A 23,633-nucleotide genomic window follows, 5' to 3' on the forward strand; every position below is an offset into this window, starting at 1 on the left:
AGTCAACATTACTTACCAAGTAACAAGGAAAAATTGAAGTAAAATATTATTATAAAATACATTGTAGGAAATTTTCCAATAAGTGTCTGATTAGAGGGAAAATGTTTCAAATAAGTGAGCAAGTTGTAGTTTGATGTGCCATTGTAAGATCAGAATAAAAAAATTGCAGATTCAAACCAAAAAAATTGCAGATTAAAACCAAAAAAAAATTTCCAACAAAAGATTGATAAGCTGGGTGATGAATAATTGTATTAAAACAAGGATGACAACATCAATAAGTTGTGAAGCTCAAAAAGTATGATGGGATATCTGGAAAAAATGTACTATAGAGCAGTGTCATACAAAAATCATTAAACTTGATAAAATAGAGAAATCACGAAACTTTTAAAATCATGCAACCTTTAAATCACTAAAGATAAAAAATCTAGGAATCGTCTAGCACCGCAATTAATAGACAAATCTTAATGAAACTTGATGGAAATATGTGGAATATTAGAATATTCAATCCCTGAAAATTTCAGCTGTCAATCAGAAAAACCTAAAAATCTAGGAATCGATATAGAACCCCCAAATAATACACAAATTTGAATGAAACCAGGTGAAAATATGTAGAATGTTAAATTAATTATTCCCTGAAAATTTTAGCTTTATATCTTGAAAAAGAGTTGCAAAAATTAAGAAAACTTGAAAATCTAGGAATTGATCTAGCACCCCAGATAACTGAAAATGGACAAAACAATGTAGAGATTACATGGGAATATGGCATAGGATTTTCACTAAAATTTTCAGCTGTCTATCTTGAATAGAAGCTGAGAAAATCATGTTTACCCCAATTCACTAATTATGAACAGACGGACTTACGGACATTTGGAATTATAGAGTGGCTTCGCTACTAAAAATACAGATAAGCACTTCTTAGTAAAAATGTATACTATAGGTTTAACACAATATAAGAAGCCTCTAGGGGCACTTATGGTTTATTTACAATTTATTGTCTTGTAATTAATCTACCTATCCCTCTATCTATAGGTGAAGATTATGTTCAACAATCACATCAACATGTTCATCAAGAGGTCTGAGATCAACATAGAGACAAGTTCCTTCTGTTTGAACACCTAAATGATTTTTTAAATTTAAAAATTATGTTTATTTGTAATTTCAATGTTTCAAAAATTCCTCTAAATTTTGTTGAAAAAATGTGTAAATGCTATCTATTTGTCCAACTTTCAATTAAGATTTATGGTGCAAAAAATATCACTTTTACTATATATAGTATAAATAGGCAGGTTTGTGACTATTTTCTTTAGGAATGTAAATTTTAAAGTAACTCAAAGTTTTTATAACAATATTGTCTTATTTGTTGGCTCAAAAACTTTGCATTCTTTAATTTTATTTTGGTTGGTCGATTCCAAACTAGTAGTGTAATCTTTTTTTAAGCAATGCTTTTAATTTACGAAATGGGTCATATTGTTTATTTTTATTGGGATTATAGATTTTTCTGTTTGTCAGTCAGTTAACTTTTTTCTTAAAAGGTTTCGTGGTTTACTTTGAGTTTTCGTGTTTTCTTTTTGATAATGATTAAACATTTGCTCTATTACTTACTTTGTCATGATTGTTTTACATGGGCTTTCTTTTGGATGCTGGTATCCTTGTCAGTTAATATCTATATACAATCAAGGACTATACATTTTTTCAGGTATCTATAGGGATAAGACAATGACTGATAAATTGATATTATCCCCAAGGATAATTACCAATCAGTTGTTGAAACATTTGGATATTCAACTTAATGAACCAGCCAACCAAAATTCAAAAATTTAATAGTCCCCAAAGTTATTAAGTCAAGAAATAAGAAATCTTTTGGACTAGTGTAATAAAAAGACCAATGTCCCCCCTCTCCCTGCATTGCATTCAAAGTTGAAACTTTCTTTGTACATTTTAGTATTATTGGATATTTTGACAGGGGAATTTTTCTCCTTAATTTAGGTTGCTAATATAATCATCAGATATTGGTCAATACCTTCCTCGATGGTCTTGGGAGTTGATTGGAGCGCGTATAAGTTAGGAATGGGAGGGGAGGTTATTAGCAAAAAAAAACATTTAATCAGGGTTGACGAGAATCTCTAACAATATCCACGTATTATACATCCATTTTAGAAACTGGAATTTACCAAAAATTTTAGTTTTCATACATTTTTATATTTTTCATTTCTTTTTAAAGGGAGTGTCAATAGCCAAAGAGAGAGGGGACTTATTACACTGGTCCCCAAAGTTTTATAATAACGTTTTCTTGTTCGTCGGCTGACAACTTTGGGGACTTTTAATTAATTTTGATTGGTTGGTTTATTAAGTTGAGTGTTAAAAAGTTTCAATCACTAATTTTACGTTCCAGAGGGGGTAATTTTGTGTATCATCATTGGGGATGTACATGAATTTATCGGCCATTGTCTTATCCCTTTAGATCCCAGGTCAATAGCCATACATACCATTATAACATCTCTGGTAAAGGAATTGCCATGCAAAGTTTTAACTCGATAAAACAATTTTAAGATGCCTAATTTAACGTTTTCATAGTTGCAATGCTTTCTAAATTGTGCCTTCTGTTAGAGGAATTGCCATGCAAAGTTTGAAGTCAATAGAACAATTTTAACATGCCTAATTTAACGTTTACAGAGTTGCTATACTTTTTAAATTATACCCAACTGTTAGAGAAATCATCATGCAAAGTTCGAGATCGGTAGGGAAATTCTAACATGCCCAAATCAAAGATATCTATTATCTATCTATTACAACATTGTAACGAGCTTTGTTTATATGAGATGAAAAGTAGACACAACTTCGTGTAGTATGTATATTATAAAATCATTAGGGACAATGGGCCATGTTTATTACACTGGTCCCCAATTTTATAACAACTTTGGGGTCTTTTATTGAATTTTGATTGGTTGGTTTATTAAGTTGAGTGTTAAAAAGTTTCAAGCAATAATTGTAATTTACAGAAGGAATAATTTTGTTTATATGCATTGGGGATTTACATCAATTTATCAGCCATTGTCTTATCCCTTTAGATATGAAATTGAATAGATAGATGTAAAGCCTTGAAAAACATGTTCCTAATTATTTTGTAACTTACACAACAACAAAATTTCCAGGGATCTAAAGGTATAAGACAATGGCTGATAAATTAATATACATACCCTGATACATATATATAATAACGTTTTCTTATTTGTTGGTTTAACAACTTTGGGGACTTTAATTGAATATTGATTGGTTGGTTCATAAAGTTGAGAGTGCAAACATTTCAACCACTAATTGTAATCTACAAGTTAACAAATAAGAAAAACTTTGGCAGAGAGAGAGAGGGGACAATGGGCTGTGTATTACACTAGTCCCCAAAGTTTTATAATAATGTTTTCTTATTCGTTGGTTTAACAACTTTGGGGACTTTTATCGAATTTTGATTGGTAGGTTCATAAAGTTGAGTGTCCAATAAGAGATATAAGTTTTCCGTAATTTTTAAGGTAGGGAGTAGATTTTAAATCTGCATCAAATTTTAAGGATTTTTTATAAAATTAGTTTTTTGTAAAATTCTTTATCTAAAAGCGAAAATACATTTTAAGTTAATTAATTTTGACCAATAGGATAGGTGGATTTTAAACTACCTGCGCTCTAATTGGTTGAATGATGTACGACATCCAATCAGAGCGCAGATTTTTTAAATCCACCAATCACAGATGCCAAAATTAATTAACTTAATTTGTATTTCCGCTTTTAGATAAAGAATTATACAAAAAACGAATTTTATAAAAAATCCTTAAAATTTGATGCAGATTTCAAATCTACTCCCTACATAACAATTCCAGAAAACTTATATCTCTTAGTGTCCAAACGTTTCAAACACTAATTGTAATCTACAAAAGGGGTAATCCCCAAAGTTTTATAATAACGTTTTCTTATTCGTTGGCTCAACAACTTTGGGACTTTTATTGAATTTTGGTTACTTGGTTCATAACTAAAACAAATATTTACTGTAACTTCATGAATATTTCAACGCTCTTTTAATTTATGCTTTATTAATGTTGTATGTAAAATTTGCAACATAACTTTGAGTGTCCAAACGTTTCCACCAATAATTTCAATCTACAAAATGAGTAATTGGAGATGTACATGAATACTTGGGCCATTGGCATATCCCTTAGGATCCCTGAAACTTTGGGGACTAGTGTAATAAACAGCCCATTGTCCCCTCTCTCTGTCTGAAAAAATTTAATTCTCGTTTCGAGAAGTGTTTAGCTTTAGATAAGCACAATTGAATTTTGGCTTCCCGCATTTTAGACATTGCTGTCTTTTTGTTAGAGACTTGACATTTGAAGACTTTTAGGATGCCTAGTTGGTTCGTTGGTTAGTTTTAAAGCTTCGTTAGAGGAGTAGTGATATATAAAGAGAGAGGGGGCTGTGTATTACACTAGTCCCCAAAGTATTGTGATAAAGTTTTCTTATTCGTTGGATTTACAAGTTGATTTTGATAGGTTGTTTTATAAAGTTGAATGTTTAAACTTTTCCACCACTGTTTTTAATATATAAAAAGGGGTAATTTTGTGTATTATCAGTGGGGATGTACATCAATTTATCAGCCTTTATAATCAGAGAGGGAGGGGACATTGTGCTATTATTTACACTGGTACCCAAAGTTTTATATTTTAATCGTTAGCTCTGAAACTTTGGGTACACTAACTAAATTTTGGTTGGGTTGTACAAAGGGAGAAGTAGGTTGCGGGTAAAATTCCGTAAAGGTGTGTGTTTTAAGGCTTAAAAATAGCAGTAGAACGATAATATTCACTAAATATGTGTATTATTTATTGAAAAGAACTGTAGACAAATTTTAAAAAAAAGTTAACTTATGTAGTGTCCAAATGTTTTAACCAATCCTTTTAATCTACAGAAGGAAAAATCATGTTTATTATCATTGGAAATGTATATCAGTTTATCGTCTACTAGCGGTTACGCCACTAGTGGCTTCTATGGGCGCTTAAGGAGGGGGGGATGAATACCAAAACCCGTTTTTTTATTTTAGATTTTTAAAAAAGCAAATTTTTTTTTTGGGGGGGGGGATTTTTCTAATTTTGATTTCTCTTGGGAGGGTGGTGGTACCCTCCCCCAAAATAGTTATAAACCTACCCTGAAGAGCTACCCTGTAAAGGAGAACCTGATTTGTTCAACGGTTAGTGAAATACTTCGGTACAAACAAACAGACAAACAGACATCCTGTTTCTTTATTATTAGGATGAAGATACATGGCTAAAAATATTAAATATTATATTTTTAGCATTTTTTATTAATTTTTATCAAAAACATGTTTCTCTAGTGAGATTTAAGAAAAATAATAGTTATTTCTCGCATCGTATTATAAACAGCTTTCCGCGGATATAGAATGTACAATTATAAGATTAACATCAGTTTTTTAGCCCCAAGGTGCCGAAGGCACGGGCTAAAAAACTGGTTTTAATCTTATGATTGTACATTTTTATATTTGTAGAAAGCTGGATATAATACGATGCTGGACATAGTTTTTTTTCGTATGGATGAGAACTGGTTCCTATCCACCTGATTCGAATTAATACGAGAAAAAGAGATTTTGTGTTTGACAAGGAACTTTAGGGGAAAATACATAGGATAGGAGAAGGGTATAGTTAGTTTACATAACTAAATACCAAGAAAACAAGGATGACAACATTCATAAAAGCGAAGCTCTGAAATGTTATGACAGACGATCATTAACTCTTGTAGAGTGTCAGAACTGAAAATACAAAATAAGAATATATATAAGTTTTGACAAAATTATACGTAAATTTACTACTACAGGAAACATCATGCAAAGTTTTAAATCGATAGGACAATTCTAACATGCCTAAATTAACGAAAAAAGGCTATCTGTTACGGACGGACGGACTGACCGAACCTAATTACAGAAAAGCTTCGCTTTTAAAACTTTGGGGACTAGTGTAATAAACAGCCCATTGTCCCCTCTCTCTCTCTGAAAAATATTCGCTTTTAAAAATGGGGATTCACTTTTTTTTTAAATGACACTTTCTTACTATCTCAGGGAGGGAGGACATTGGGCTGTTAATTAAACTGGTTCCCAAAGTTTTATTACATTTGCTTTTGTTTGTTTGAACTATAATGTGTCCAAAATCTACAGAAAGGTTAATTTTATTTTTGGTATTCATTCGAATCCGGTGGATAGGAACCGGTTCTCATCCATACGAAAAAACTATGTCTAGTATCGTATTATATCCAGCTTTCTACGAATATAAAAATGTTCAATTATGAGATTAAAACTAGTTTTTTAGCCCCGAGGTGTTATTATCATCCATTGTTTTATCCCTTAAGATCCCTGACTTGACAATGGGCTTGGTTTCTAACTGGGAGAGAGAGGGAGGGGACATTGGACTGTAAATTACACGGGTATCCAAACTTTTATAACCACGCGCCATCCTTTTAGTTGGCGCATAATCTTTGGGTACTTTTATTGTTTTGTTCCAAACTAGAGGTGATTATACTTTTTAACCACTAATTTGAATCTGCAAAAGAGGTACTCTTGTTAAACGTAATTTACAATGTTCCCTACCATCCTATAACCATAATCTTAACCTTTTAATAAACAAAAGAAGTTTAAAATATCCAGGGAGGGAGGGGACATTGGGCTGTTTATTATACTAGTCCCTAAAGTTTTATAATAACCTTTTTAATATTTGTTGGCTTAACAACTTTGTGGACTTTTTTTTGAATTTTGATTGGTTGGTTTATTATTCATTCAGCACCCTAAATTAACGTATAATTTATATATTTGTCCTACCGTTTCAGAGCTTCGCTTTTATGGATGTTGTCATCCTTGTTATGTAATAAAAATGGGTGGTGTAAGTCTCCCCCACAAGCAATCAACAAAAAGAAAAATGTCAAAATTACTTGAAATTATGAAAAAATTGGACAGATTGATAATTTTTAGTTTTGGTGAGTAGTTTTTATTCTTCTTTTAAAAAAGTAACAGGATGTCTATGTATGTGTGTGTACCCACCCTCACAAGAGAAATCACAAAAAATATTTTTTTTTTTTACTTATACACACTTGAACGCAACATAGATAGGTATTATCAAATAAAAACAAAAAAAACATAGAGGCCCCCAGGGGCGTAGCCGCTAGTTATATAATAAACTGCTCAATAAACATGTAACGATTGATGAAGCCATTTGCGAGATATAATTTAAAATACACAACAAAAATTTAAATTCTAGTGGCTTCGCCTCTAGGGGCATCTTATTCTAGTCGAGGGGGTAATTTTTTTTCTAGGGTTAACTTTCTTGGAAGGGTGGTGGTACCCTCCCAAAAAATAGTTATTACCCCTCTCTAGAACTATGAGAAGCTTCACTGTAAAGGAGAACCATATCAGTTCAGTGTTCAGAAAAATCTTTTCGATAAAAAACACACACTATCACATCCTATTAATTTAAAACTTTTATTTATTTTAGTTTTTGTGTCTTTAATATCTGTTTGTTCAGCCACGTATTTAAATATTACAAATCAGGTAATTTTTTTCAGGGATCTAAATGGATAAGACAATGGCTGATAAATTGATGTACATCCCCAATGATGATGATACACAAAACTACCCCTTCTGCAGATAAAAATTAGTGGTTAAAACGTTTGAACAATCAACTTAATAAACTAACCAAAGTTGAGAAGAAAATTTGACTTTTCTAGTATGATAAGATAAAAATTATAAGATTAAAACTTGATTTGTTAGCCCCAAAGGAGCCGAAGGCTGTCAACAATAATAAATAACAATTCTTCCCTTATTTTGAATCATCAGAGACAACTTTATTTAATTTTTGATGAAAATTAATTTTTTATTTTGTTTTAGAAATTGAAAATCCAATCCTTTTTTGGTGAAGATATTGATAGTCAGGTAAGAACCTAGTAATAGTGTCTAACTTTTTATCCTTGTGACGTAACAAAAATCGAAGGATGAGAGGGGAAGTGGGAAAGAAAACCCCTAAAAAAGAGATGGATTTTTGTTACGTCACAAAGATAAAAAGTTAGACACTATTACTAGGTTCAAAGTGACCCCTTCTGTAGATTGCAATAAGTAGTTGAAATGTTGGACATCCAACTTAATTTAACCAACCAATCAAAATTCTCTAAGGTCCTCAAACTAAAGTAAATATCAGAAATCTAAAGGAATAAGACAATGGCCGATAAATTGATGCACATCCCAAATGATAATACATAAATTACCACTTCTGTAGTGGTTGAAATGTTTAGACACCCTACTTAATTAACCAACCAATCAAAAGTCACTAAAGCTGTTAAGCCAACAAATAAGAAACGATATCATAGGACTGTAGAGACTGGTGTAATAAACAGTCCATTGTCCCCTTTCTCTCTCATCTAGGTAAATATATATTTGTCATTTTATATAGAGGTAGGATGTCTATCTGTCCGTCTGTCTGTCTGTTTATTTGTCAGTCTGTCTACCGGGGTGTTTGTATCAAAGGTTCCTGCTAACCGCTGGACCAATCAGGGTCTTATTTACATTAGTTCTTAGAGTTCAGTGGTGCGATATAAAAAGGACCATAATGGTCTGGCGATGGCAGATGGGGTGGTGTTGAACCTAGTAAAAGTGTCTGACTCTGATTATGACGTAAAATGAGAGGCCAGTTTACACTTTAATTGACCAATGGTAAAATTTATAGTGGCCACTCATTTGTAATTTTTTTGGACGTCATAATCAGAGTCAGACTTTTTTACTAGGTTCGGTGGTGTTACATTGGATAAGAAAAGGATTAGCTATTTTCCTGCCATGTTAGAGAAGCATAAATTCTCTTCAATTGGTTATCAACAAAATTTATATACTACAGTAATATAGTTCTTTTAATAAAAAATTTCTTATTTTTAGGAATATTTATACAGAGAAAAAAGAGATGCTCAATTTGCTCAGGGTAGAAACTCTAAAACAACCTTTTCCCTTCAGGTATACATACATACGTTATATGACGTCATTTTTTTTATATAGGCACTATAAAAAGCTTCAATGCAGATTATACCGATAAGTTGGAAAACAAATTACGAAACCTAGACATATTTTTAAGCTGTTGTTGGGGGGGCAACACATAGTAAAAATAACAACCTCTCCATTTGCCCCCCAAATATAATTTTAGATTTATTTTGCTTGTTGGTTATACCTAATTCTTGGCTTCAATGAGTAAACCCGGTGCTTTCCTCTAATAGTTTAAGGTTAAGAGTCCTGAAAATTACAAAAAAATTGTTATAGGAAATTTTGGACAATAATTGTAGGAAACCCTTAAAAAATGATGGATAATCAATCACTCATTTTTATGACGTCACATATTTCTCCATTTACAAAATTTTTTTTATAGGAAATTCTGGACAATAACTTTAGATCTGAAACTTGGAATGGAACCTGGGTGGGTAATTCTGAATATGTCTTCAGGTATAGATAAATAGATAGATAGATAGATAGATAGATAGATAGATAGATAGATAGATAGATAGATAGATAAATAGATAGATAGATAGATAGATAGATAGATAGATAGATAGATAGATAGATAGATAGATAGATAGATAGATAGATAGATAGATAGATAGATAGATAGATAGATAGATAGATAGATAGATAGATAGATAGATAGATAGATAGATAGATAGATAGATAGATAGATAGATAGATAGATAGATAGATAGATAGATAGATAGATAGATAGATAGATAGATAGATAGATAGATAGATAGATAGATAGATAGATAGATAGATAGATAGATAGATAGATAGATAGATAGATAGATAGATAGATAGATAGAAAGATAGATAGATAGATAGATAGATAGATAGATAGATAGATAGATAGATAGATAGATAGATAGATAGATAGATAGATAGATAGATAGATAGATAGATAGATAGATAGATAGATAAATAGATAAATAGATAGATAGATAAATTGATAAATAGATAAATAGATAGATAGATAAATTGATAGATAGATAGATAGATAGATAGATAGATAGATAGATAGATAGATAGATAGATAGATAGATAGATAGATAGATAGATAGATAGATAGATAGATAGATAGATAGATAGATAGATAGATAGATAGATAGATAGATAGATAGATAGATAGATAGATAGATAGATAGATAGATAGATAGATAGATAGATAGATAGATAGATAGATAGATAGATAGATAGATAGATAGATAGATAGATAGATAGATAGATAGATAGATAGATAGATAGATAGATAGATAGATAGATAGATAGATAGATAGATAGATAGATAGATAGATAGATAGATAGATAGATAGATAGATAGATAGATAGATAGATAGATAGATAGATAGATAGATAGATAGATACATAGATAGATAGATAGATATGGTTCTTTTTATATTGTAGCTTCTTATAAGTCCTGGGAAGGTTTATAACTATTTCAAAATTGGCTCTATAAAAAATACTTAGATAGATAGATAGATAGATATGTCAGAATCGCGCATCTGAACCTTTTTTTAGAACAAGCAATTAACCACTAAAATAAAGCCTAATATTTAACAATTATATTAAAATTTTGCATAGCACTTATTATCTCCGAATGACTATAAAACGGATTTGGCTCCCCTTACTTATCCTGGGTTGGTGGACAGTATGAGGTTGACTAAATAAAACTGGATTCATTCTTATGTTTGTATATTGTTAGATATATTTGTAGAAAACTGGATATAATACGAAGCTAGACATAATTTTTCAGTATGGCTGAGAATCGGTTCTAATCCACCAGATATATTAGTTGTTTTCAAGGTTATACAGAAAAATTTATTCTCGTATTCATTCGAATCTGGTGGATAATAACCGGTTCTCATCCATACGAAAAAACTATGTCTAGCATCCTTTTATAATCAGCTTTCTAGGAATATTAAAATGTACAATCATAAGATTAAAACCATTTTTTTAGCAGGTGCCTTCGGCACCTGGGGGCTAAAAAACTAGTTTTAATCTCATAATTGTACATTCTATATCCGTGGAAAGCCATTTATAATACGATGCAAGAAATAACTAATCTTTCTTTGAAATTTCAGAGATGTTGATGATAGTCTCGTCCTTGTTGATGCTGTGCGTGGAAATCCCAGGGTAAGTGGATAATTATTTTATCCGAGTTTCGTCTGCTAGGATTATGACAAATTTTACAGCATTTTAACCAAGTAAGTTTCGTCTGCTAGGATCATGACAAATTCAGCGGCATTTTGTGCTAGTAAGTTTCGTCTGCTAGGATCATGACAAATTCAGCGGCATTTTGTGCTAGTAAGTTTCGTCTGCTAGGATTATGACAAATTTTGCGGCATTTGTAACTAGTAAGTTTCGTCTGCTAGGATTATGACAAATTCAGCGACATTTTGTGCTAGTAAGTTTCGTCTGCTAGGATTATGACAAATTTAGTGGCATTTTGCGGTAGTAGAAAATCTAGTGTGATGCAGGGATATAAAGGGATAAGACAATGTCCGATAAATTGATGTACATCCCCAATGATGATATATAAAATTACCCATTCAGTATATTAAACTTAATAATCCAACCAATCAACAGTCACTAAAGTCCCCAAAAATGTTAACACAACGAATAAGAATCTGTTATCATAAAACTTTGGGGACATTCCGTTTAAGTTTATATTAAAGCATTATTATTTTAGACAGACATTCTGATTCTTTATATAATAAGATAATTTTTTATAACATACATAAAGACATCCTTTTACTTTACATTATAGCATTATTATTTCAGACATACATACAGATAGATTGATATTCTGTTACTCTATATTATAGGATATATTTTTTAGACATGTGCATACAAACATACAAACATACATACATATAGACATCATGTTAATTGGACTAGCGGCTACGCCCCCAGAGGCCTCTAGGTGCACTTGAGGAGTGGGAAGTTTAATACCAAAATCAATTTTTTAAATTTTTTTTCTGGGGGGGATTTTTTTCTAGGGCGATTTCTCTTGGGAGGGTGGTGGTTACCTAACCCAAGATAGGTATAAACCTTCCCGGGACCTATGAAGAGCTACCCTGTTAAGGAGAACCCAATCGGTTCAGTGGTTAGCGAGATTCTTCACTACAGACAAAAAAGCTTTCTTCTTTATAAAATAAGAAGATAGATAGATAGATTTATTATTATTCCACTAGTTACATATAATATAATAATAAAGCACATTAGGATTTAATAATGAATTACAATTAACATATACAGTATTATATATTAAAATATAACTAGGAAGATTCATGGCACTACACTGTATCTTGGTACTTTGTAGATTTACCCACAACTTGGTTCTGTTTTTCAGGTTGGGGATTGGGTGAAGGCGGCAGAAGGACAAGACAGGCTGAAAGGCTAAAAGTCATGTTTAATGTGTTATATTTTTTAAATTTAGTAGCCTTCATTCCTGCCTATCCCCCTTCGCCCTGAGAATGATAACATACTTATGAAAGTATGGATACTTATGAAAGAAAAAAACTTCCGGTAAGCAGGTTTATGGTTCATATTGTTACTTTTTTTTGTTATTTAATACAGTAGTTGTTTATTTTTATTTTATATAGTATCTCTTTGCAAACTAGCTGTAAATGGTTAAATCACATACACTGTCAGTTGGGTTATTTTGTCATTTTATGTCATGTCATAGTAGTTTTATTTTATTATTCTTTGTCTTTGTATATTTTTTGCTCTTGTTGTAATTTACAAAGAGTAATTTCATAGTATTTTTTTTTATTTTTTTTTTGGTGGTGAGTTTTCAGGTTTGTATATGTTTGTGTTTTTATTGGTGGTTTGTTTTGTTTTTCTGTCACTGAGTGTTTGAGTTTTCTCTGTTTGCGTTATGAGCTGTGTGTCAGAGTTTTGATTCCAGAGCGAGCTGTTGATCTAAAATAAAGAAATTGATTTTTGATTTTAGTAATTAGGAGTGTCCTTTTAAGGACTTGATTATATTTAATTAATATTATTGACTGTTCATGAATAAGATTGTAATTTTATAACTTAAAACTCAGCAATTAGCAGTTTTAATTTTATTTTTGACGAATCAATGAATATTTCTAAGAATTAAGTCAGCAGATTTTTTTTTTCTCTTAAAAGTATGAATTTTAACTTAGTAGTTTCGATTTATTATACTCTAGTATTAAGTAGTTTAGTCGTTTTGTCCTTAAATTTTTGTTTGTTGCTGGCTTGAAGCCTATTAAGTAGTTTTGTTTTAAGGTTTTCAAATTTGCGCTCCATACTAGAGTGTGTTAGGATTTTATTTTGTGTAGTTACCTTTTTTTTTTATTTTTTTTTAGTGTGTTAGGATTTTATTTTGTGTAGTAACCTTTTCTTATTTTTTTAAAGTCAGTGTAAGTGTTTTTTTGTATTAGTAACATAGTTAGTGTTAAATTGCTTACCTGGTAAATGCTTTCACAAATACAGTGAGTTTAACTGAGGTGTGTGTGTAGGAATGAGATGTTTTCATTCTGAAGCTCTCAGCACAACTGAAGCTCTCAGATAGTATTTTAAACTTACATACAAGCATACAAATATTATGTTACTTTATATTATTACTAGCGGCTACGCCCCTAGAGGCCTCTAGTGGCCTTTAAATGTTTTTTTTTTATTTTAAATATCTAATTTGAGAAATAACTTGTCTATGTTTTCAATTGTTAAATTCAAGCGTCTACGCAGCGCGACTACGTAGCGCAACTATGTTAGCAACACTATGCGGCGGAAATATTTAATATTTTTGATTTTATTGTGATTTCTCTTGGGAGGGTGGTGGTACCCTCCCCCAAAATAGTTATAAACCTTCCCGGGACCTATGAGAAGCTACCCTGTTACGGAGAACCCGATCGGTCCAGCGGTAAGCGAGGTCCTTTGGTACAGACACACAGATACACACACAGACATCCTGTTACTTTAGTATAAGGATGGGATAATTTTTTTTAGACTTACATATAGACAGACATTCTGTTTCTTAATATAATAGAATATTTTTTTATGACATACATTAAGACATATAGACATCCTTTTACTTTACATTTTAGAATAGTTTTTTTGAGATACATATTATAGGGTGGTTGGTTTCGGAGATACATACATACAGACATACATCATATTATTTTATATTATGGGATAATTATTTTTAAAAGCTTTTCTATAATTAGGGTCGTCCCGTATGTCCGTCCGTCCGAGACAGATCGCTTTTTTTCGCTAATTTAGGCATGTTATAATTGTCCTATCATTTTCAAACTTTGCATGATGATTCCTGTTGTAGTTAGGTACGATTTAGAAGCATAGCAACTCTGTAATCATTACTGAATGTCCGTACGTCCATTTTAAACATGTTGATTTTTCTACTTTTTAACAACAAATTTTTATGTGATCAATCTATCCGTTTGATCTGATTTTTGGTATATTGATTCCTTGTACAACAAAGTTCAATATTATAAGCGAAGCAACTCTATAATCAAGTCCTAAAAATGTAAGTATGTCCATAAACATTATCCTGTAACAAGCAGTTTTACAAAAAATTGACTTACAATTTTGCTTCGACTCTTATACTTTTATATACCTTAATACATAATACATACAAAAATCCTGTTACTCTATATTATAGTATAATTATTTAAGATGTACATACAGACAGAAAAATAGACATCCTTTAGACATAAACATACTTAATAGAATTAAACAATTTGTTTTGGACAAACAAACAAATATCCTTTTACTTTATATTATAGGATAGTTCTTTTAGACATACATACATACAGAAAAACAGACATACTAAATAGAATTAAACAATTTGTTTCAGACAAACATACAGATTGACATCCTGTTACTTTATACTTGTTTAGGTAATCGTACCTGGTAATATCATGAGAGACCCAAGAGTTTTCAGGTAAATTTAATTTTTAGTTATTTTAAAGAAAACAAGGATGACAACATCCATAAAGCAATGCTCTGAAATGGTAGGACAAACAAACATTAACTTATAAAGTGTCAGAACTGAACAAGCAGAATATTGATGCACAAAACTAAATTAACGTAATTGTATGTAAATTTGTTGCAAAACTGCTTAAATACATGATACGGTTTAAGGACATACTAACATATTTAGGACTTGATTATAAAGATGCTTCGCTTATAACATTGTAAATTGTTGTAATAAAGGTCTCTAAAAAGTCTGTCTATCCGTCCGTCCACTTTATACATATTATATGTGTCCTAACAATTATCTTAGGATAGTAATTTTATTTTGCTTATAGCAGTATATTAATTATTTATTGCATGCTTCCCGCATATATGAAAATGAAAAAGAGTGGCTGAAGGTCCAAACTAACAAAACTGACAATAATTTTATGGTTTTCAATTTAATGTTTGTGGAAAAATGTCTATTTATCCGTATTGCTAAGAACCGGTTATTTATAATCCAGCAGATATTCATCGGTTTCAAAGTCTTACTGGAATTTTATTTGTCCTGCATGAAATTGTGTTTTTTCTTGTCGTAGATTTGTTTTTATATTTTTCATATTTTCTGCATCTTTAAAGACCCCGCATATTTAAGGCCCCATGGAAAACAACCAACCCCATTTATTTTTTTTGGGGGGGGGGGGATTCAGTGAACAAGTAGGCACTTTGATGGAAAACATTTAAATTTTATTTAATTTTAGGTTCAAGTTATCACCTGACGGACAATATGTTATGCTGGCATTTAGACCTCAAAGGTAACTTTTTTATTCAAGGAGATATCCACTGGATTAGCACTGGTTCTCATGCATACTATTCACATAATATTCACGGAAAGATGTCTATAATACAGGGTAAAAAATAACTATAAAACTAAGGGTTCTAGAGGGATAAGACAATGGCTGATCTACTCTTGTACGTCCCCAATGATAATAAACAAAATTACCCCTTCTATAGATTACAATTTGGAGTTGAAACGATTGAAACACGTAGCGCATCCGCTCGTTGTCGGGTAGGTGATAGTACCATGTTATGACTAAAGACATCATTCCTACTGCTGCTATGTTAGATGAGTGACATAAATAGTTAGAGTAGGGGGAATGCCTCGGCCCAAAACAGGCGCAACTCATTACCATGCACAGTTAGGACTTCTCAGACAAAGGTCATGCAATCAAAGGGTTGGTTGTCTGATGGGTGTTGATACCCTAGGTGATTGAGCGCGTTACATTGCAATTTGAAATGCAGAGTATGTTCAAAGGTGACGTGGAGAGGACTTGTACCTGAAGCGTAACAACTCCCCTAAAGTTAATAATAACATATTTATTTATAGATTGTTCCGACATAGTTTCTTAGCTCAGTATGAGGTCTACAATATCAGGAGTGGAAGGTAAGTAGCATAGCTCATCTATATAATTATGTATAGATTGTTCTGACATAGTTTCCTAGCTCAGTATGAGGTCTACAATATCAGGAGTGGAAGGTAAGTTGCATAGCTCATCTATATAATTATGTATAGATTGTTCTGACATAGTTTCCTAGCTCGGTATGAGGTATACAATATCAGGAGTGGAAGGTAAGTAGCATAGCTCATCTATATATTTATGTATAGATTGTTCCGACATAGTTTCCTAGCTCAGTATGAGGTATACAATATCAGGAGTGGAAAGTAAGTAGTATAGCTCATCTATATAATTATGTATAGATTGTTCCGACATAGTTTCCTAGCTCAGTATGAGGTATACAATATCAGGAGTGGAAAGTAAGTAGTATAGCTCATCTATAATTATGTATAGATTGTTCCGACATAGTTTTCTAGCTCAGTATGAGGTATACAATATCAGGAGTGGAAGGTAAGTGGCGTAGCTAATATATAATTAGGGTCTGACTGTGTGTCTGTACGTCTGTCTCAATGTTTTTAGTCATGGTAGATTATTTTTACATCTCTTCCTGTAGATATCTTTTCTTTCTCTCTCTCTCTTACTCTCTCTCACCCTTTCTTCAAGCTATCTTAAATACTTATATCAGTTTATAATCCTTTTATATAATAGATTCCAGGATTGCTTGAAGGTATTTTATTTTTAGATTTGAGTCTTGGGAGGGCTTTAGGTTGTTATTATTTCTTTTGTCATCCCTTTAAATATAATTCTCCTAGATTTACAATTCAAATACTTTGATGTTAGTCAGTTTGTCCGTCTGTCCATCCATCCCTCAGTCAGAAGCTTAAGATCTTTGTAACCACTTAAACGATTGGATTCTACTCTTCAGAGAATATATCTACTTGTCCTGAGGTGGTATTAAGTTATTTTCTTGGGGGGTGGGAGCCACTATTTTTACAATATATTTCAATAACTATTTACCTTTTATCTATTTATCTATCTTTCTATCTATTAAGACGCGTGAAGCTGCAGCCGGATCTAGACGCGCTGCTAAGATCCCTGGGGGTTGAGGTAACCCCTGGGGTCCCGGGAGGTCTCCAGGGTGGAGGTCCAACCCCTGGCACTTCCCCTCCACATTTACCAATTGAATATGCAGAGTGGGGACCTGTGGGTTCTAGCATCGCCTATGTGTTTGGTGCTAATATTTACTACAGAGAAACTCCTGAATCACAAGATGTGCCCATTACAGTCTCTGGAACACCAGGTGTAGTCTTTAATGGAGTTGCGGATTGGGTTTACGAGGAGGAGGTTTTGAGTGACACACGAGCATTATGGTTCAGTCCAAATGGAGATAGAATTGCTTGGATTGAGTTTAATGATACAAGTGTTGATGTAATGACAATTACCCACTATGGTCAACCTTCCAACCTTCAGTTCCAGTATCCTATTCAGACTCCGCTAAGATATCCAAAGCCGGGACGAACCAATCCGACAGTGACCGTGTTCACAACAACTGTCCGAGGTGTCACCAGAACACCAAGGCCCCAGAAATTAGACTCTCCGTCTTATTTTAAGAATAGAGAGAGTATTATTTATGCTGTTACTTGGCCTACTGATAATGAAATTGCTATGACGTGGGAGAACAGACATCAAAACTATTCCGTGGTCAATATCTGTCGTCTGTCCGCCAGCAATCCAGACTGTCAGGATAGTCTGGTTATGACTTCACCAAATGGATGGTTGGAATTAGAAGAGGCTCCAGTTTTTACTAAGGATGGTAGAAAATTTGCCATGGCACTCTCTGCTAATGGATTTAAACAGGTAAATGTGATCAATAGAGATACAAACCAGAGAGTACCCATCACCAGTGGAGCTATGGTAGTCACTAACATTCTTCACTGGGATCAAGTCAATCATGAAATTTATTTCAAGGCTACCAAAGAAAATAGTCCTGGTGAACGCCACCTGTACAAGGTGACAGACCTGGAGTCTGGACATCCTGGTCGGGTCACATGTTTGAGTTGCCAGGAGCTGAACTCTCGTGGTGGTGCCTGTGGCTTTAATGAATTTGAATTCTCTGCTGACCACAGTTTCTATGCCATGTCATGTGATGGACCTCATGTGCCTCAGGTGTACCTGTACCAGACTAACCCACACAAGAGACTGGATATCCTGGTAGATAATGGACAGTTATCCACAGACCTGGCAAGAAAACGCCTTCCCAAGGTATCTAATTTGGACATTCCAGTGGCCAATGGGAAGTACATGGCCAAAGTGAGACTGTACTTGCCTCCAGATTTCTCTGAAAATAAAAAGTACCCCCTGATCATAAATGTTTATGGAGGTCCCAATTCACAGCAGGTAAATGACAGGTTCCACTTGGATTGGGGAACATATCTAACCACCTCAGAAAACATTATCTATGGTTTTATTGATGGCAGAGGATCTGGGTTCAAAGGCGATGACATGCTGTATGAGATCTATTACAATATTGGACAGGTAGAGGTAGATGACCAGATTGATGTTACCACCCAGCTTGTTATTCTGTATAACTTTATTGACAAGTCCAAGGTTGCCATCTGGGGCTGGAGCTATGGAGGCTTTGTGACAGCCAGTGTTCTTGCCAGGGATTCTGATAGAGGAAACATCTTCAAGTGTGGGATAAGTGTTGCTCCAGTGACTAACTGGATCTATTATGACTCCATCCATACTGAGAGATACCTGGGTCTCCCCACTCCAGAGGATAATCTTCGTGGATATCAGGTAAACTGATCCGATAAGGTAACCTAATAAGGTATCCCGATCCAATAAGTGTTACTCCAGTTACTCCCCGCGACCATGGCTCAACACATAGCACATCTGCTCATAGTTGAGAAGGTGATAGGATTGAATCTTGGTCCCACACTGGGTCATAACTAAAGACCTTAAAAATGGTTCCTACTGCTGCTACTGTGAAAATGGCTTGTTACTGTTACTATTACCAGTGACAAACTGGATCTATTATGATTCCATACACACTGAGAGATACATGGGTCTTCCCACTCCGGAGGATAACCTTCATGGATGTCCTGATCCCTGTAAATGATAGGTAATATCAACAACAAATCATGTATTATATAATGTTTAGGCTAGTGATGTATCTGCTCAGGCAGCTAAATTTGCTGGGAAGAAATTTTTATTGGTTCATGGGTCAGCAGATGATAATGCCCACTATCAGAACTCCATGATGTTAGCCAGATCCTTGGAGGAGGCCAATGTTTTGTTCAGGTATTTGTAAAACTTTGGGTACCAGTATAATTCACAGTTTTTCAATGTGCCCTCCTTCCGGGGCTTTTGATAAATTTATGAGTGTGTTAAAAACCAGAAAAAGAGGAGACAATGGACAATTATTACACTAGTACCCAAAGTTTTATAACAATGTTTTCTTATTCAACTTTGGCCAGGTATCTGGGGGAGGAAAATTCTCATGTCAGATATAATCAAGGATCTAAAAGGATAAGACAAAACCTGATAAATTGATGTACATCCCCAATAATGATACACAAAATTACCCCTTCTGTAGATTAAAATTAGTGGCTGAAACGTTTCAACACTCAACTAAATGAATCAACCAATCAAAATTAACTAAAGTCCCAAAAGTTGTTAAGTTAATAAATAAGAAAGTGTTATTATATAACTTTGGGTACTTATAAATGTTTACTTTATAGGCAGCTGAGTTATTCTGACGAAGCCCATGGACTGGTTGGTCTCCGCCCACATTTCTACCATTCACTCACTGACTTCATCCTCAATGATTGTTTCAGTAGTTAAACAACCAATATCTCACTTTCATTGTCTGAGAGGTGTTACAGCCAATAGCATCGCTCCATTTTATCATGTGATATGATTTGAGCTAATAGGATTGTTCAATTTCATTGTTTGTGAAATATTTTCAGCCAATAGCAATGCTCCTTTTTATCATGTGATATGATTTAAGCCAATAGGATTGCTTAATTTTATTGTTTGTGAAATGTTTAAGCCAATAGCAGTGATCCTTTTGATAATGTGACAAGAGTTAAGCCAATAGGATTATACAATTTCTTTGTTGGAGAAATGTTTCAGCCAATAGCAATGCTCAATTTGATTATGTGAGATGAGTTGAACCAATAGGATTACTTATTTTTATTGTTTGTGAAATGTTTCAGCAAATAGCAATGCTACATTTGATCATGTTACATGAGTTGAGCCAATAGTATTGCTCAATTTTTATTGTTTGTATTATTTTAGCCAATAGCAGTGCTTAATTTGATCATGTGACATAATTTAAACCAATAATATTGCTCATACTGATCAGATTGAATTACAATCAATAGCAACACTCAAATAATTCCTAAAAAATCTTCCAATGGTTTCAAAGAAAATTCATAAAAAACAAGGCATATTTTTAAAAGAATTTAAAAAAAACCTTTTAATTTTTGGGGTAGTTGCATGAAATGCATTTAAACTTGATTTTAGTGAACCCCATTTTTTTCTGTTCAATGGTTTAAACTATATCTATTTAAAATGATTTAATTTTTCTAGCATGTAGTTTTAAAAATATCAAGACTTTAAAACTGTATTTTTGTGATTTATACAATTTCTATAACTGGCTTATTTTCACAATAACAGCATTTTAGTGATGTCTATTTGTTTGTTATATATTGTAATACAAAATTAAATATGTTTGATGATATAATTGTAACTTATGCTTGAAATGATTTTTCTGAAAAGCACTTCATGCAACTATCCCTTTAGTAAATTTTGACAATTTTCAAATACTTTTTATCATATCGTATTATGTTGGATGTTTATAAGATGTTCTTATTTTGTACTGTAAATATTGTAAAATAGAATTTGCCCTCAAGTAGATTAGATTTACTGGTAAACATTTGTTTGATATCTACTTTATACAATCCAATCAAAATTTAATCTGAAAATTTCAGCTGTTTATTTTCAATAGCAACCAATGAAATTATATTTTTCCCATAATAACAAAATAAATTATCTTTCTAGATTATTTTTTTTTATAAAAACTGACATCATTTTTGCTTTTACATTTTGTGTTTATACTTAATATATATCCTTATATTAAAGTAACAGGATGTCTGTCTGTTTGTCTGTGTGTATGTCTGTTTGTACCGAAGGATCTTGCTTACCACTAAACCGATCAGGTTCTCCTTACAGGGTAGCTTCTCATAGGTCCTGGGAGGGCTAACAACTACTTTGGGGGAGGGTACCACCACCCTCTCAAGAGAAATCACAAAAAATCAAATTTTTTTACGTAGACATTTGAACGCAACATAGAAAACTTTGGTTTTCACACTTTGGTTTTGGTTTATATATTTGAAAATAAACATTTAAAGTGACACTAAAGGCTTCTAGGGGCGTAGCCGCTAGTACAATAATAAAGTAATAAGTTTTTTTTTGTCTGAAGCTAAAGATCTCATAAAATGCAGGTCCGAATTGGTTGTACTTTTCAATGAAGCTTTATAAATGTCTTGTAGTGGTTATATGCTATTGTCCTTACCCCCCCTGCCCTTTAAATAAAGCTTATTATAGGTCTAATGATTATATTAGGATATTTAATATTTAGATTAAAGTATTTTAATGGTTTTAAGCTATTTTTGCCCCCTTTTTACCCCTTTGTGTACAGAACCTTTGGATGCTAGGGTTGCAGTCGCTAATAACATAGATATGAAAATAAGTTTTTCTATGATTAGGGTCGGTCAGTCCGTCCGATTAGATCTTTTCATTGATTTAAGCATGTTAGAATTGGCCTAGCGATTTCAAACTTTGCATGGTGATTCCTGTATTAGTTAGGTACAATTTAGAAAGCGTAGCAACTCTATATTTGTTACGTCCATTTAAAACAAGCATATTTTTTAACTTTTTTGACAACAAAATTTTTTATGTTAAAATTATCCTATTCATCTGATTTTTAAATACTGATTCCTAGTACAACAAAGTAGATTGTTATAAGCAAAGCATCTCTATAATCAAGTCGTAAAAATGTAAGTATGTCCTTAAACATTAATATCCTGTATGTTAGCAGTTTTTCAACAAATTTACTTACAAGTATGTCTCGACTTTTATACATTTATTTTCTGATTATTCAGTTCTAACACTCTACAAGTGTTAATGTTCGTTTGTCCTACCATTCAGAGCTTCGCTTTTATGGATGTTATCATCCTTGTTTTTGTATTTCTTTACATTTTAGTATAGATAGATATTTTAATTAATGTATATTTGTAATTTAACAATCATTTTATTTCAATGATGATAAATTTTATATTTTATGACAGTGTTAATCATTATAATAATAGAATCAATGTATTAGTGTGGTGTTTATAGAACAAAAAATTAGTAATCTTTCCTCAATAGAAGAAGAGAAAATAAAGAAAAATGTATAAAAATAAATAAATAAAAGCTGCTTGTCTATGAACAATGCATATTTGATTTCACATATTTTAATTTCTAGGGTTGGGCCGGATACTTTTTGGTCGGATATCTGGCTTATTTCTAATGCCGGTATCCGGACGGATATCCGTATTTCGGACGGATTTATGGCCAACGCCGGAAATCCGGCAAATTACCAAATATCTTGTTGGATAACCGGATATCCTGCATTAAAAATCAACCGGATATCCGGTATCCGGATAGTTTCAATATCCGGCCAGATATTGAAAATGGCCGGATATCCGGCCTTTTTCAATTGTTACCCATGCATAGAAATTTTGAAAATCGGACCAAAAATCAATAAAAAATAACAAAAGTTGCTTCAATGTAGTCAGACTTAGGGATTTAAAGGGATAAGACATATACAATACATCCCCAATAATCATACACAAATTTACCACTTCTGTAGATTACAATTAGTGGTTGAAATACTTGAACACTCAACTCAGTGTATCAACCAATCAAAACTTTGGGGACTAGGGTAATAAACATTTCCCCTCTTTCTCTGGTTTGGACTACTATAAATGATAATGATAATTCTAATAATAAAGTAAAAGGATGTTTGTTTGTCTGTTTGTACCGGAGGATCGCACTAACCACAGAACCGATTGGGTTCTCCTTAACAGGGTAGCTTCTCATAGGTCCCGGAGAGATACCACCACCCACCCAAGAGAAATCGCCCCTAGAAAAAAATTATAAGATTGGGGTTAGGA

General features: G+C 32.7%; 1 protein-coding gene across 1 annotated transcript; it reads left to right on the plus strand.

Annotated features, from left to right (window-relative positions):
* The first annotated feature begins 1,059 nt into the window (after positions 1-1,059).
* On the plus strand, positions 1,060-21,069 carry LOC145306891 (venom dipeptidyl peptidase 4-like). The gene is made up of 13 exons (XM_080149234.1): positions 1,060-1,096; positions 7,437-7,585; positions 7,922-7,966; positions 8,957-9,031; positions 9,438-9,511; positions 11,158-11,209; positions 14,959-15,002; positions 15,775-15,828; positions 16,401-16,457; positions 16,864-16,920; positions 17,463-19,209; positions 19,574-19,713; positions 20,154-21,069. The coding sequence occupies exons 1-13, from the start codon at positions 1,060-1,062 to the stop codon at positions 20,254-20,256; spliced, it is 2,634 nt and encodes an 877-aa protein (XP_080005360.1). The 3' UTR covers positions 20,257-21,069.
* The last annotated feature ends 2,564 nt before the right edge of the window (positions 21,070-23,633 follow it).

The sequence above is a fragment of the Acartia tonsa genome, chromosome 15, assembly GCF_053477335.1.
Source record: "Acartia tonsa isolate MP-2025a chromosome 15, ASM5347733v1, whole genome shotgun sequence".
Lineage (NCBI taxonomy): Eukaryota > Metazoa > Arthropoda > Copepoda > Calanoida > Acartiidae > Acartia > Acartia tonsa.

Coding starts and splice junctions, on each gene's coding strand:
- LOC145306891 (XM_080149234.1), top strand. CDS start 1,060: ATGTTCATCAAGAGGTCTGAGATCAACATAGAGACAA. Junction 11,210..14,958: donor CTGTGCGTGGAAATCCCAGG/GTAAGTGGATAA, acceptor ATACTTGTTTAG/GTAATCGTACCTGGTAATAT. Junction 19,210..19,573: donor ATAATCTTCGTGGATATCAG/GTAAACTGATCC, acceptor TATAATGTTTAG/GCTAGTGATGTATCTGCTCA.